At 42.3% G+C, this 17,180-nt stretch overlaps 1 protein-coding gene across 1 annotated transcript in view; it reads right to left on the reverse strand.

Moving 5' to 3' along the window:
* The window catches only part of LOC146710994 (protein shisa-8), a 141,451-nt gene extending 137,862 nt beyond the window's left edge, over positions 1-3,589 (reverse strand). Inside the window, exons 1-3 of the mRNA XM_085453671.1 lie at positions 2,770-3,589; positions 1,439-2,582; positions 377-1,016 (exon numbers count right to left, since the gene is read on the reverse strand). Coding sequence (XP_085309797.1) covers positions 377-942 — 566 coding nt within the window. The 5' untranslated portion in view covers positions 943-1,016; positions 1,439-2,582; positions 2,770-3,589. The remainder of the gene's footprint in view (positions 1-376; positions 1,017-1,438; positions 2,583-2,769) is intronic.
* Between the last annotated feature and the right edge of the window lie 13,591 nt (positions 3,590-17,180).

The raw sequence follows: 17,180 nt of genomic DNA on the forward strand, positions 1-17,180 counted from the left end.
AGTAGATTTAGTGGATAAAATGTAGAGCTGGAAATTACCAAAATGAGTCTAATAAAATTTGGTTGCACTGCTACTTTGGTTCTGTTGGAGTTGCATGCTAGCCCTATAGTCTGCTAAAATCAGAACCAACTTATTGTCTGAATATGTAGGTGTGGCCAGTAGAAGGTTAGCTTAGCTTCACATAGAGAATACTACCCAGAAAAGCAGCTTTGTTAACTGGCTGCTAGCTTTAGCAACTTTAAAGACATTTATCTCTCATTTGGCAAAAAACTTAATTTCCTCAAAAATATTTTTACTTAACTCTTTAGTCGATGCCCAGTATCATTCATCTATTGCATATCACTTCATTCATTGTTTTACTTTTCTCAGTTCCTACCTAGAGTTGGTCATGTCGGTCTGCCCTCCTTGACTCTTCTCCAGCCCAAGTTTGGTGAAAATCCCCACCAGCACCATGATGGCCACCACTCCACAGATAATATACACAATCATGTGGGTCCGATCCCGGTCCGGTTCCTCCTGGGCTTCTGTAACAGGTGCCACCGGTCGTCCCGTGTTTGCCCACACAGGTGTGTCATAATTTGAACAGGATGTCTGATCCAAACTGTGGATTTTGAACTGGCAGCAGAAGCGGTAGAAGCAGGAACCGCAACAGAACAGGTAGATACCTGCGTTACAGTTAAAAGGTGGGTCCCACTGGCCCATCACATCATAGTAACCCCAACAGCGGTTATCCCCAGTCGGACCTGCTTGCTCCTCTGTGTCTGGTGTCGGGGTTATTAGCGCTGCTTCTGGTGACGTAGATGGTTCTGTTGTCTGGTTGTTGGAAGAGAACTGCGCCAAAGCCTGACCTGACGGCTGAAAGTTCAGACCTCCCAGAGAGATCAAACCCAGGAGGACGGCTAAAGATAAGTTCACCAAGAGTGGATGAATGATGGCAGCCATCTTGGTCTTACTCCAGTATCTTGTGATGTTAGTCCTGATGTGTAAGAGTTAATGACAGTTCCAACTGAAAGCACCTAGGTGTTAGAAATAAAAGAAATAGAGAGTTAAATATCCTCCTTGCCCAGAGCTGTTAGTTATAGCAAATAAATGAATCTTTTTGCTGTGCAAGCAGTGCAACTTAATGAGATACAGTATCAGTGAAACAGGAAGCTGAAGAGGAGAGATCAAGAGATTTTTCCCAGAGTGATAATCTGAAGAAGCATTTTAAAAAAGCCTTCATTAACTAGTTATTAAAATTCCGATTTACAGAAAACTAAACTGTCACTGTGGGAGCAGAACAAGTGAGGAAAAAGAATCTCCCATTTTAACATGCTCCTAGCTAAAGTAAACGTGGGCCCTTGTGAGCGGAAACTCACATGCAGAGACACACGATAGTCCTCGGCAGTTAAATACGTGTAGGTGTGTGTGTCAAAGCGCATTCTAAAATTTCTGTCACCTTTTACAAAGCCATATGTCATCGGCAGACAGCAGAGGCGGTTGTAGACAAATCCAAAGCTGGTGGCTTGGAGGGAATCCAGTTTAGGAGGCCGCGTTACCTACGGATGAACTCGCCTCTGGCATTTCTGACAGTAAGCTCCCCCGCAGAGTGAACGAATAATCCGCAAAAAGTGGGAAGTCTGGGGTCCTGATGTTGCTAGCTGTAAAGGCAGATATCTCTGAAACCTGCAGGCAGTCATGGGTTCCCACGTGGAAAACTTTTCACTCCAAAGATGGACTCATATTCCGGTGTGGGGAAAAAACTCTAATGCTCGGCAATGGAGCCAAATCAGTTGCGATATCATTAAAAAGAAAGAAAAGGGAATAAAAAAAACTCTGATCAATAGTTTTTCACTTAAGTTGTCTTCGTCACCCACTACTCCCTCTTGAGATTTAACTTGCATCCATCATCCTCTTACTCTCACCGTCGGCGCTCACAGAAAGCTTTTTTATTTTTGTAGTGGGCATCTTTTTGCTGTCACCTGAGTCCACTTTGGTGGGTGTTTACTTCCTCTCCTAGAAGCGCAGCTCCAGTCTTTCATCCACTGAAGTTTTTGTATTGTTAAATATTCAGCTTTTATGACTAAAGACAGTATTGGATAGTTCCTTTCTATTTCCAGTCAGAGCCAACAGGTAACAACAGCTGTTCTGTTTTTTTGGGGAAATTACTCCAGGGTCTCGTCAAGCTAAAATCCTGTGGTGATTACAGTCCAAAAGCGTCCCTCTTGCACCTGAGGCGTGTTTTCGCGTACACGTAATCTCACATTCACTTTGTGAACACATACAGCTCCAATCCCCCTGGTGATAGCACACTGTCAGTGTCAGTCTCTTTTAAGCGACCCACAAGAGTCCAGTGGTTTTTCGTGCTCTGCGGGCACCGGGCTCCTGTTGCTGCTGCTCTGTGTGTGCTCCACTGAAACCCCTCCTCTCCGTGGATCCCAGGGTCTCTAACAGACCCAGGACACCAGCTGGGTACTCTGTCTATCAGCCCGCTCAGTCCTGCCCTTCAAGTGCTTAGGCGAGGAGAGATGAGAGAGAGGGGGGGAGAAAGGGGAGGGCTGATGTTGTGATCTTAATGTCTTGGTGCTGCTGCAGCCGAGACTCTGGAGAAGCCGTGAGAAAGATAAACCTGTCAGAAATACTTGACCAGGAGTGGAGTGGTTTGTTCTTTAATGGCTGTGTCTGCTCCTGTGTTTGGCTCAGTCTTTTCTTTTCTTTCTTTACACTCTGATCTCGCTCTATCTTCTCTATTTTATAATTTTCTCTTTTTCTGTCTCTTCCACAACTTACCTTACTGTTTGCCCACAGCCTCTAAGTAGGGCTGTTTGTTGTTGCTGAGGAAATATCACTGTGAGGTCAGAGAGCCCGTGGACTGCCCTTTGCACTTTCAGCCAGCGCACTTGCACGAGCCTTGCTGGAATAAATATTCCCGCAGCCCAGCTGGATGACAAAGACAAGTGGAGATGCGACAGCCAAACAGCAGAGTGGCACCGAGGGCAGATCAAAAAATATCCTGTTTTCAAAAGAAGCCCCCTTTTGGAAATATAGAGCTGCGTGCAGCAGAAGAGCTTCGCTCTTGCTGGTTCAACTATTCAGTTGGCAGGTTTTTCAATTTTTCCGTTAGCATCAATGTATATATATATTTTTTTAATTTGTCTTTTTTCCCCACTGAGAACAAAAAAAAAAGAATGAATTACAAAAAAGCTTAAAGCATTAATATGCAACAGTTTTTAAGCAAATGTTGCACATTATCCCCCAATTTTCATACATTTTGCTGTCAATTAAGTCCTTTGTCCGGCTGCAGCTTCTTTGAAAACAGGCATAATTTGATATATATGTATAGGAATTTTATATATATATCATATGTATGTGTTTTCACTGGTGATCTGCTTGTGGGATGCTCCAAACAGAAGTGAAGAGCAAAGGAGACGCTATAAATGCTCTTTTTATTCCATGTTTCCCCGTTGTTGTTGTTGCTGCTGCTTCCTCATCAGTGTGTATTCCATCCTTTCCTCGTCGCCTCACTCTGCTTGCAGCGGGTGTATCCCGTCCACTGGTGATGCTCGCAGTGCTGCTGCTGCTGCTGCTCTGGCAGGACCAGATGACAATATCCCGCGCACTCTCGCTCTCACTCCTCCCTCTCCCAAGTCACTCCTCCCTCTTTTGCTCACTCCTCCCCTCCTTCTCAGCATCTCTCTCTCTCTCTCTCTCTCTCTCTCTCTCTCATACACACACACACATCCATACTCACTCATATCTTTTGTGCGCAAATGAACACAGCTCCCGCTTGCTGACTCTCCCTTTCACTCTCCTCCTCCCTCCCTCATTATGTGTCACTGACACTCTCTCCCTCTCTCTTTTTCCCTCCTCCTGATTTTTCCTGTGTTTTTGTCTCGGCCTCGTCAACACTCACTCTTTGTCCCTTTTGTTTCAGGTTACCTCTATTTCTGTCCTTTTTCATCTCCGTTTGCCTTTTGTCTTTCTAACCTTTTCAGTTTCTTTTATCTATGTCCGGTGCCCTGTGCCTGGGTTTTCATTCTTCCATTGTTCCTATGCTTTATCCACTCTCTTTGCCCATTTTTCCATGGTTCTCCCTCCTCTGTGCTGTTTTCCTTTTTCCAAAATGCCACAGTTCAACATATAGGAAGAATTGATGCTGACTGAGCAGCACGTTGTAATGTGCAGGAATGCTGGTGTGTTCATCTGCAATGTGTGCGTGTTTGTGCCTCAGCGTAATTACTGCGCTAATACCTCTGCACAGTTCGTCTTTGTGTGAGCATGTTTGGACCATGCGTGGCACTGCAGTCTATTAGGGCTGATTTAGGGAAAGAGCGAGCGGTGGTTGAAGTGAGAAATGGTAAATGGTAAATGGCCTGTATTTGTATAGCGCTTTTCTAGTCCCTAAGGACCCCAAAGCGCTTTACACAACCTGTCATCCACCCATTCACACACACATTCACACACTGGTGATGGCAAGCTACAATGTAGCCACAGCCACCCTGGGGCGCACTGACAGAGGGTGTAAAGAAGAAAGGAAGGAAGGAAGGAAGAGGAAACAAGACTTAGATAAACAGAGAGGAAGGAGAAGGAGGAGGCAGGAAGAGAGAGAAAAGAGGGGAGGAGAGAAGAGGACAGCGGCTGCCAAAGAAAGAGGGTGGCTTGACAGAATAGAGCAGGGGGAGGGAAAGAGAAGATGAATTATCATAGGAAAGGGAGGGGGATTAAGAAACATGGAGAAAGCTAGTGGAATAGGAACTGACAGAGGGATAGTAGGAGTGAGGGAGGGAGCGAGAGATATACATAGGAAGGGAGCAGACAGGTAGGAGGAAAACCATCTCAAGGGAAGGTGACATTGGGCGTGGAGAGAAAGAAACAGGAAAGGCAGGAGAGGAACAGGGACGGACAGTCTCCAAGAAAATTTCCAGGATGAACCGAAGAGAGATGGCGAAGCAGACGATTATGAATTTTGAATACTTACAGATTTAATGCGGAATGTGAGCCAGATTTTTAAAGAAGCAAAAGAAGTAGTGCCTTTGGGTCTGGCTTTGAAGGGGCCAAGCATCATCATTTTTGCATAAAAGCTTTAAAGCTTTCCTATACTTTCCTTCTCACCCCCTCTCTATTTTATCTTTGTTTATCTTCTTATCATCCATTTTCTTTTCCCCTCTCTCACACATTCACTACAGACTCTTGTGTTTGAGTCACGCTATCCTTTGTTTTTTTTCTCTTTTTTTTGCCCCTGCAAGCCCAAGGCTCATGTTCTCTTGCTGTGTGTACTCTGTCCAACCCTCTCGGCCTAAATTCGCTTAAAATCTCTGGCAAAGCGCGTCAGGAGTTATGTCAAAGAAACACACATGTGCATACTTCAAAGGTACACGAAAACATTCATGCCGACACGCACGCTCCGGTGACTTCACACCACCGTGGCACAAATCAGCTAATCCTCCTCCTCCGTCCTCCTGTCTGGCAGTGTCCTCAGCATATTTTCTCTCATTTAAAGAAGGTCATTAATTAAAAGGAAAGAAAAAAAATTCAAAGTCAGTGTGATTGAAAGCTTGGTGTGCTTTCAGATAGGCAAGATGCTGCTTTTCAGTGGTCAGAAAGGCAGTGAGACATAGGTGCACAGCGTGTTGGCTGAAGAGCAGGACAGGAGGCAAAGAGGGATGAAAATGGATGAAGAGGTACAAAGATGGCCCCAGGGGAACGATGGCGGGCAGAGAACAGATTGAATGGGAGATCTTAAATCACTTCACTTTCTCTCTTCTTTTCTGCATGGCTATGGTCTGACAGCACGCAGACTCCCATTTCTGCATTGCATAGCTTTGCTCTTTGGTGATGTTACCTAGGATGCATACGCATGTATTATTTTCTCCCTTAACAAGGACAGCCTTACAGTAACATTTAAGGACCTTTGTGTCAGATACTGAGAATGCCAGCGCACACATTTGTGCTCTACAAAAGACATTTGATTTACAGAAAGTTACAATGCACAAAAGTCAACAGCATGAATGTGTTGATTGAACAACTTGAACACATCTCTGCAGAACTGCCGTGTTACAGTTTGGGTGAGTCTGCTCAGGTAACCTTGGGTTCCAATAAAGTAAATTTTGTACTCAGATGCTGAAGATGCCAATTTTTTGTAACCGCATGGACTTTTGGGTTTAATTATCAACTACCATACAGATGTGTGTTAAGTGGACAGACCATCAGTTCAGGTCTGCGAACTAAAACTCTCCTTAGCATTAATTAGATATAGCAGTGTATGTAAAATAAGTTCACCGTGCTGATTAAAAACGTTCCATTCTTTTAATGTAGCACGATGTTTTATTCTGGGAAAGTAAGCACAGTGATTTAGTCAAATAACAGCAGTTTTCATTTAATCACTTAACCTTATTCATTCATGCAAACTCACTCATTGCTCACTGCTTGAAGCTTCTCTTTCCCTTCCAACCAACAGCTCTTTTTGTTCGCACTGTTTCACAGCGAACAGTAATCAGGGCAGTTTGTGTAAAACATGGAAATCAGCTTTTGATTGGAGACAGTTAGCTTAATGCAAACCTGTCAGACTTTAGGAAAATTTGCAGCCTGATTGTTTCCAATCGTACAAATAAGCTACTTAGTTCAGTTACACTAGAGTAGAAACAGGATGGCAACGTCCTTGTGATTAGTGGAAAAAATTAGTGGAGTGTTGCCCAGTGATTGTGTTGGTTTTTCTTAATTGGAAGGAGTTAAGAGAGTTTGGGACCAACTGGTTGATAGTGCAACACCCACAAGCTCAGAGCGAACACTTTCAGAGTCGCCAGCCGCGCACACATCAGCAGCACCACAAGACCTTCATTCTTGTTTTAAGCCAGCGAGGCGTGATTGTGGATGCCGCTCAGGTGCGTCCACCTCCCCCGCAGCCACAGGCCACGCCCTCCACATTTACTAATACCTTACTAATGCTTAAAAGTGTGACATTATTATAAAGTGCTACCAAAAAGAATTCCATGTCACCTTTACTTTGTGCTATATATTTCATTTAAGGAATCTTAAATTCCTTAAAATAGTCTTTGCAAAATTTGTAAAATAGTCTTTGCAGACAAATAATATAAAGTCTTCCACTCATTTCATTGTGTCTGCATGATGGATGTGAAACTGGAAGCAAAATAATCAACAGCTGTCGGTGCGTCTTTGTGAGCTGGATGAATACGCTGACATGCTGTACAGGCTCGCTTTCATGGGCGTCTGAGTCAGTGTCACTGCAGCACACATGCAGCACTCTTTGCAGATGATTTCTTCTTTTTGTTGCATGTCTGCCTTTTTGCATAGTGTTACTTATCCAGAAAATTGCAGGAAACTTCAAGCTGCACAGTGCAGAGAAGAGCTGTGACCGGCACATGCCAGCATGTGGCAGGTCCTGGTTTAGGGAGCACTCGATTTGCTTTTACTTTGGGTTTTAATCAGCAGAGCACACATTTTCATTATTGCTCCAGAATGCTCATTTGTTTGTCGGTTTGTTTGTTGGTGGTCAATAAAATTAGACATGAGTGCAGTCCACAGTGAAAGTTACATATTTTTGAAAGAATTCATAACATCTGGTTCAAAGTTTTTTTGTTACTGGTAGCTCCGGTTTGCATTGTATAAACAGGAACTGCTGCTATAGTGAAATGAACCTAAGTCCATCAGAAGGATCATTTTCAAAGACAGCAGAAATGTCATCTCTTCTCACTTTTCTCTTTGCCTCTATCTTTTCATCCTCCTCGCTTTTCACTCTTCCCCTCTTTTTCTCCCTTACGTTCCTCATCATTCACTTCCGTTCTTTACTTTCTCTTCCTTCCCTTTTCTTCACCCTTTGGAAAATTTCATTTCAAATTTAAGGAGGATAGAAGCGTTTCCTCAAAGCTAACCTCAGTTTTCATCTCTGTCACCTGCCATCTCCGCTGCCACTTCAAACCACGTCTCCTCTTTACTTTTACTTTATCCTTTCCTGAGTCTGTCTCCATCTCTCACCTCACTTTCTTTCATATCCTCTCATCACACTGTCTCCCGTGTCTCTCAGATTCCAGTGCATGTGCAGCACCACGCCACTCCTGTCAGTTCCACTCTGTTTTTCCTTGTAATGTAGCATTCTTTCGGCACCGTGTCACTCCTCTTTTGCTTGCTATAGCTAGGCATCCTTCCTTTAGTCTCTCACTGTCACTCCCAAAGGATTGTTTCAGGGCAGAGTAAATGGATGGAGATACATGACAGCAAGTCAGGCCAGGCCATGAGAGGATGCACGGAAAAACAGATACTCCAAGTTACACAAATTCAAACCACCATGAGCAGTTATTCGGCCTGAGCTAACAAACTCAGTTTACTTCAGTTTACTATTACAGCTAGTTTTCTACTTTTTTTTTTTTTTTTCCAGTTTTCAGTTTTTAATATCAAAAATAAGACATTTTAGACTGTCTCGCTGGAGGTTTAAATGTCTTTCTCTGCTCTCATCATTGCAGTTCTCTTTAAATAAAATTTTTATTTGCAGAATGCGTCTCAGATCCCTCTGGGGGTTGCATCAGGAAGGGAATCCGATGTAAAAATCTGCCAAATCAAATATACGGAATTACCCGCTGTGGCGACCGCTCATGAATAAGAGAGCAGCCGAAAGTATTTTTTTTCTTCTTTTCTTTTTTAGTTGAAGAATCTCCCATGTGGACCAGCTGGGTCTAATTCCCAGCTGTGGCCCCTTTCGTACTGTGATCACTGTTTGTGTGGAGAGCTCGCCCTGTCTGTCTGCGCTGTAAGGAGAGCCCTGTGCTAAACTCACATTAACAGTGTGGATCAGTTTCAGTTTCAGTTTCACACACACACACACACACACACACACACACACACACACACACACACACACACACACACACACACACACACACACACACACACACAGAGTATATGCTATATTTGATGATTTTTTTTTTCGAGAAATGCAAACCATTTTGAACCTATTTACCTTTTGACGCAGTTCAGTTTTTGTATGATTTGCAGATTAACATCATCCTGTCCGGCTTCCAGCAAAAAACCACATTCATCCTTCGGGCCAACAAGGTTCTAGTTAACAGCACTTTTTTTTAGAAATGGCAATAAACAGATGCTTCATCTATTAAACTATATGTTTTGACATCATCCCACAACTATGAAAGCATTGTTGAGCAACATGCTAACTATAGAAGTATCGACACTGACTGCCTGACTTTGAGGGGCTGTACAAGCCAAAATTCATTCTTTCACTCACACACACATACATTCTTCTGTCACATACATATATTTTCACTCTCACATAGTTTTATTTTAATTTTTATATTTAGATATTGTTATTCTCATGTACACATATTTAACACACACATTGCAATATTGTGCTCTCTTATACATGTATTTCAATGTACATATGTACAAATTTTCACTCTAACATGCAGGCATTTTCATTTATGCATTCCTACATTTTGCTCCCATTTAAATGCATTCAATATGCATTTAATCTCACAAATAATATATGTATGTAAGAAGAGAATGTATGTGAATGAAAGAGTATAGTGGAAACGTAAGGCTGGGTGTCTGTACCGCTGTGATTGGCTGAGAAGCACGCACGGGTCACTTTCAAGTGTCTGACAGCATGGAGGGGGGAGAAGAAACTTGAGTTCTTCAGCAAGCTATCGGGGTGTTAAGAAATATTTTATCATCTCCTGAAAAGGTCACAACGTTGTCCTCGTCACTTGATCGAGATGGGACGGGCTCAACTGCACCCAGTGTTACCCACAGCACAGTGGAAAGTGAGATGAGGGAACTTTTTAGACCAGCTAACATCCAGGTAGCTTCAACAAGCCAAGTAGCTACACGGAGTTCGACTGGAGTGGGGCAGTCGTTTAAGGTGTTATTTTTGTGACACTATTATGAGCGCACGTAAAAAAAAATTGCAGGTGCAAGTGTTGCATTTTAAGGAGAAATTTATTTTGAGCGAAGAAAAGCTAAATTTGAGTGAACAAAATTCATTGCTGTGTGCAAAAAATGTATTTCAGTGTTTGCTATTATCCACACACACACACACACACACACACACACACACACACACACACACACACACACACACACAATAGCAGCCCCTCTTGCTCAGTTTTTGCACTTGCGCTTGCTCGCAATGTGTTGCTCGCGGTCTCAACATTTCTGCCCGTGCGCGCTCAACTCTTTCTGTACACCGTTATATTTGTGCCACAAAACCAGCCAATCACAGACTTGGATGCAAAAAAAATCTGATTGGCTGTTTTGGTCTCCAATCAGCTCGAAATGACGAAATGCAATATCCCAGAATCCATTTCGTCCAAAACTCAAACGAGGCAGTGGCGGAGGAACACAGAGTGGCGGAGTTTGAAATATTACTCTTTCTGGGTCACAAAAGAAACTTTTAAGATATTTTCATGCCAGAATGGTGCTGTGTAAACTTCAAATATCTGCTCGATTTATCGAGACATCACATATTTGCAAAAGTGCTCTAACGTTTTCGGAGATGCCAAAATAAATTTCTCCTTAAAATGCAACACTTGCACCTGCAATTTTTTTTTACGTGTGCTCATAATAGTGTCACAAAAATAACACCTTAAACGACTGCCCCACTCCAGTCGAACTCCGTGTAGCTACTTGGCTTGTTGAAGCTACCTGGATGTTAGCTGGTCTAAAAAGTTCCCTCATCTCACTTTCCACTGTGCTGTGGGTAACACTGGGTGCAGTTGAGCCCGTCCCATCTCGATCAAGTGACGAGGACAACGATGTGACCTTTTCAGGAGATGATAAAATATTTCTTAACACCCCGATAGCTTGCTGAAGAACTCAAGTTTCTTCTCCCCCCTCCATGCTGTCAGACACTTGAAAGTGACCCGTGCGTGCTTCTCAGCCAATCACAGCGGTACAGACACCCAGCCTTACGTTTCCACTATACTCTTTCATTCACATACATTCTCTTCTTACATACATATATTATTTGTGAGATTAAATGCATATTGAATGCATTTAAATGGGAGCAAAATGTAGGAATGCATAAATGAAAATGCCTGCATGTTAGAGTGAAAATTTGTACATATGTACATTGAAATACATGTATAAGAGAGCACAATATTGCAATGTGTGTGTTAAATATGTGTACATGAGAATAACAATATCTAAATATAAAAATTAAAATAAAACTATGTGAGAGTGAAAGTGTATGTATGTGAACGAAGAATATATGTGTGTGAGAGTGAAAGAATGAATTTTGGCTTGTACGGCCCCTCATACCCTGACTGCTTTCAGTCAGACTATGATACAGAGATAAATTCCCAGCCCTGTTCCCCTGCGGTGAACATGTTTCAACGTCCTAACAAGATTTCTTACTCTTACAGTGTTTTCACACTTGTGGTGTTTAATCCCTTTCATTCAAACTCTAATTCATTAACAGACCAAAACAGCTGCATCAAGACCTCTGAACCTGAAAGTCACTGGATGTACAATGAACAAGGCAAAAGACATTACTGGCAAATATGGAGACAACAACAAGCTCAAATAAAACATGAATGCTTGGCTGCAATGCAGGTAACTAGTAGCGTGGAGTTATGAGAACTATGGTGAACTCCATAATAAAAGATCACTTTCTGACTATTTGTGGTAGCATTAACTAAATTTGGCTGTTATAGCTGATAATCAATGATCCGGTGTTCTGCTAATAACTGAACACCACTCTACATTCACTCAAACCAGATGCAATATACAAGCTTAACTCTTGACTGAGCAGCAGCAACTTGAAATTTGCTTGTTTCTGCAATAACTACAAAAGTACTGATTGAAAGCATAAGTATTGAGCTTGCACTGGCCCTTCATAGCATCAGTGCCTCGTGAGTTGGACTCTTCCAGTTGATAATGGATGACTGGACGGCTGCTCAGTGATCAATAATGAACGAACTGAGAACTCCTAATCATCCAACACGAGCACCAAGGGTCGAGAGCTAGTTGTAAAGTCAGCCAGTACAGAGAGCATTATCCTGCTGCGTCGCTACAGGAGGTCTAGGTCATTATTAGCTGTCTGCCTCTGTTTCCTCCTAATGCAGTCTGAATCCCCCGGACAGCCATCCACACACACACACACACACATCCACAGTGTGTGTGAGTGTGTGTGCGTGTGTTTGTGTGTGTGTTTGTGTATGTGGCAATGGGGACAAACACAGTAACTCAATCACCCAGTCAGAGATGTGATCTGTCTTCGCTTGTGCCTCAGAAAGGGGTTAGAGTAAAGAGGGGTGTTGAAAGAATCTGTGTGTGTGTGTGTGTGTGTGTGTGTGTGTGTGTGTGTGTGTGTGTGTGTGTGAAAAAGATAATAAGGTCACCTACAGATGAACAAAGACGTTAGGGAAACTAATAAGGCAGGAGAGGCTGAAATAAAGAAGAGTTGATGCACAAATGTCAGAAGAGACCCCCAACAGACTTTAAATAGTTCATTAAACTTCCATCCATCTTAATCAGGTTCAGAGTTTTTAGACTTTGAGTGAAATTGATATCCACCTATGTGTTAATGTTTTAATGTGCTTTTCTTCAAGATAATTTAGTCTCTCATTTTGTGCATGTTGTCATTTTATGTGTCTTCGTTTTCATTATGCATCTCATAAAAGACCTCCAGGGTTTGTGTGTGTGCTTTCTACGTCCACCCATGTCATTTTGCATTTCTTTGTGGTCGTTTTTCATGTCTTCGTAACTCCCTCTCGTTTGAATCTTTTCGTTTTGGATGGAGCTAATGTCGACACTCCCCGACTTGCTCTCCCTGCTCCTCGGCTCTCTGTTTCTGTTAAACTTTTGTGACACAAAGCGGATTTGTGAAATCCACTAGACTTTCATTGCAGCTTAGTGATGTGTGCACGCACACGCACATGGCTGGAGGTGTAAAGTCATTAAATTAGCATGTTTGATAAGCTATGCAGTGTCAGGACTGTAAATCACATGCATTAGCACATGTGAAAAAAAATCTCTAACGAATTTGAAAGGATCTGTGCAGGCACTCGTTTGATTTTAGAGAACGTCTGTGTATTGTATGTGAGTGAATCTGTGGCTTTCAGTGGATTAGCCTAGTTTAGGGCTGATGTTTTCATCACCCAGGCTCCTAAACTAAAAGAACCGCTTATGACATCACCATGCATCTCACAGTGCTTCTCCTCAGAGCTGTTTATCCAACTCTATATTTATCATCTCGCCACACTTCCAGAAACGCATTCCGGCTCTTGTGCAGTCTGTTACATACATGCCATAAAGAGCACATGAGCACCTGGAAGCTTTCATGAAGGAGGGTGAACCAGACCAAATCCCATATAGTGTGTAAATATGTAGCATATTGGAAAACAAATTGCCTCTGAAGGGATATTTTTCCTGATCTAATCTAAAATGTTCATGCTGAGATAGCACTATCAAAGTCAGGGCTTCCTCTTCTTTAAACTTCTTCAAAGGGAAACTAGAGTGAAGTAGGCTCATGGCAATGCCTGAGTTACTTTTTTTCCCTTCTCCGTAAGAGAGGTTAGATCAGAGCATGCTTAATGGTTGAGCTGTACACTGGAATATTCAAAATTACCCCCAAATAATTTAATGTATCCATTCAAATATTCATTCAGAGAGGTCCAACATATATAATTCAATGAGACAGACCCGATTTAGTCACGATATATATGTAATTAACAGTTCTAGGCAACATATTTTGCATACATCTGGTGTCAGTGAGCAGGAGTCGAAGCATGTCTGCTTCTTATTGCTCTCAAATGATAAAGAGAAGCAAATACAGCTACTTAACCAAGAGTTTTATTCATTTCCTTAAAAAGATTTCTTTTTTTGTGTTTTTTATTTTTTACCAACAGTCTGGCAGCACATTGAGTGCATCAGAGCTTTCTTGGAACCATAGTTCTGATAAACCCCTGATGTTGACAACACATTTTCCCGACAGATGGAAAGCTTTGAAAACAGTTAGGCTACAGTCAAACCAGCTTGTGTCAAAGTGGATTAAAGTCCTACAAGGTGAAGTCTCCTTTTGGTGTTTCATATTGCGAACTCATTAGTCTTCAGAGCTAGAAACAGCGACAGAAAGGTTTTCTCTGTCGTCATCAAAGCCTGCTGCAGTGACCTCATTATCCCACTCAAGTTTCAAAGCTCTTCTGTAATGGGTTCATCGCAAGAACTATCTCGACCTATCATAAAAATCTGAATCAAAATGATGTCCTCATGTGTAGCGAACAGGAATATCTGAATCGCAGCTAAGGGAGAAAAAATTGCATCATTATTACATTTCAGTTTAATTCCCTGTAAATATGCTGGAATAGGTTGATACAGTTATTCCTTAAACAAGCTGAATAACTGTGAAACACTTAAAATGACCCACATGAATTTTTCCTGAGATTGCAGCTGCAATTTTCACCACAGACGCTTGCTTCAGCTGTACTACTGACACTTCAGTTTAGCCCTGAGTTGGAGTCATTTATGTTAGCAGTGCACAAGTCCATTTATCTGGTAGTAGGGTGACAGCATATCAGGTTGTATTAATCAGAATCAGAATCAGAATACTTTATTCATCCCGAGGGAAATTAGGGTTACAGCAGGCAGCACGCTAATGGCGCATGCGCACTTACAAAGGAACCTTCTGACCAACTTTACACAAACATCACATTGGGCAGACATGTCAGAAAGGTAGGCTGATAGGAAAAAACAACGAAAATACACTACATGAGGTAAGAGGAGGAGAAAAAAAACTCCACTCAGACTGAGCTCCTAGTGGGAATAGTCAATCCGTTTATTGTTGCAGATAGAGAATAGACAGATAAACCCAGATTTATAAAATAAAAGGTCACCACTGATGCACAGGTTGACAAAGCGCTTCTTTTTCCTTGTTTCTTTCACACCCCAGCCCGATCAATGGACAGTCAGATGCCCGACTGTCCATTGGAATGGTTCTCAGCAAGGTTCTTTGTTATAAGGAAGTTCTTTCTTCCCACCGTTACCTAGTGCCTGTTCTCATTAATACTGTAGCATCTTTACCTGACACTATAAAGCACCTTGGGGTGGCTGTCGTTGTGATTTGGTGCTATATAAATAAAACTGAAGAAAATTTAAAGGATGTTTGTTATGAAGCACAGGAAAAGCCAGCCAAAGACACAGACCGACAATGTGCACCAAAACAGCAAAGGTGATGGCAAGCTACATTGTAGCCACAGCCACCCTGGGGCGCACTGACAGAGGCGAGGCTGCCAGACACTGGCACACAACGACCAAGACTGTCCAAGCAGGGGCTCGAACCGGCAACCTTCCGATTACAAGGCGAACTCCCAACTCTCGCCTAATAAGACATGTAACACAACAGGGTTTTTTCTTTTACAACATCTGGCTCAGGATGTATTTATTACTGATTACAATGGATGATTGCAGCCGACTGGTTATATCACAATCTACCCCTGACATGTATGAAACTGAGACCAAATTATGAAGAACAATTATTGTCTTATAACATCTGAACTGAGTGTGTGAAAGAAATGTTTAATAGAGATGACACTTATTTAACTTTTGAGGATATTTTTTCTGAGATTGCTAATGAGGCCTCCCCAAAGGATTGCAGTGTTTTGAAAATGAAGACAGAGAAAAATGATCCAGGCCACATCTGCGATAGAAAGGCAGATGCTTTTTTTTAATATGCAGACTTAACATCTCCCAGCGGGCTCAGTGCAGACACATCATAAAGGGCTGAATGTAACTGAACATGAAAAATAGTATTTCCTTTACAATAATATTTGCTTGACTTTATACTTGAGACATCTTTAAATAGCAATTCCCATTATTCCTATCACACATACTTCTGGTAGTTTTCACACCCAAACACAGCTTCACACAGAGACGCTTCCACCATATGTCATGTCTGTACAGTGTACAGTATGATGCTGGTGTAATGCTGTGAATGGGATGTGTCATATTTCACCAGCTTTCATTAACAGGAAGTTCAAAATGCATTAAATAAGCAGATGCATGCACAAACGAAGAGCTCGATTTGCATGCTGCGAGCCCTTAACTTATACAATCATTATTAGTCCTTAGCGGGCCATTGTTATATCTATAGTGACACTTGATGCAGAGATACAGTCAGCCAAAGCACGCATAAACTTTCTCTCATACTGTTATGTATTTAGTAAAATCAGTTTATAGTTTGTGGCACTACTTTCTGTTATTGAGTGTAGAACACAAAGTGTGGTGTATGCGCGCATTGATATGCCTGCGCCTTGTTTTCCTTAGACTGGTTATTAAAGTAAATTCCTACGACTAAAGAAGGCGTCGTTACTTACCAGTTAAGTTATAAGAGAACATAACAGACTGGCGACGAGGATTAAAACGGATCCCCGATGTGCATTGGACGACAGAGAGGGGGAAATCCTTGTGAAAGTGGCCAAAAAGACACGAAAAACGGTTAGGGCCAAAACAACTAACCCTCCGTGTGGATGCTAGCTCACCTGCCTGGCTAAAGAGAGGACGTGAGTAACATCAATTATTTTAAGTGAAGGACGCTTATAAAAATACCGAAAAATGTCAGGAGGCGTTGGACAAATGGACGTTTTCGATAATGGCACAGAGGATTGGACAACATACGTAGAGAGAGTTGAACAGTATTGTCGAGCTAATAAAGTAGAGGACGAGAGGAAAGTTGCTGTGTTACTGAGTGTGATGGGAGCGAAAACATACAACTTGTTGCGCAGCCTCATCACACCGATCAAACCAGCTGACAAAAGTTTCAAGGAGATCACAGAAGTGCTCCAAAAACATTTCCATCCGAAGCCACTGGTTATAGCCGAACGTTTCCGATTTCATAAACGAAATCAACTAAAGAATGAGTCCACATCGGAGTACATCGCGGAACTCCGGCGGCTGTCGGAACACTGTCAGTTCGGGGAGGGGCTGTCAGATGCGCTGAGAGACCGTTTCGTCTGCGGCATGAACAATGAAGGCACACAGAAACGACTTCTCACAGAGGATAACCTCACCTTGCACCGTGCATTAGAGATAGCGATATCGATGGAGACAGCAGCAAAAGATGCCGGAGAGCTTCAGGGAAAAGGCACGGAGCCGTGTTCTGTAAACAAAATATATCCGCAGCGCAATAACAAATTACCGATGTGCTTCAGATGCGGCAAGAAGTCACATGACGCTGCTAA

This window comes from Copadichromis virginalis, linkage group LG4, assembly GCF_057382275.1.
Source record: "Copadichromis virginalis isolate Kocher_CV1m ecotype Utaka linkage group LG4, C_Virginalis_male_GT1.1, whole genome shotgun sequence".
Classification (NCBI taxonomy): domain Eukaryota; kingdom Metazoa; phylum Chordata; class Actinopteri; order Cichliformes; family Cichlidae; genus Copadichromis; species Copadichromis virginalis.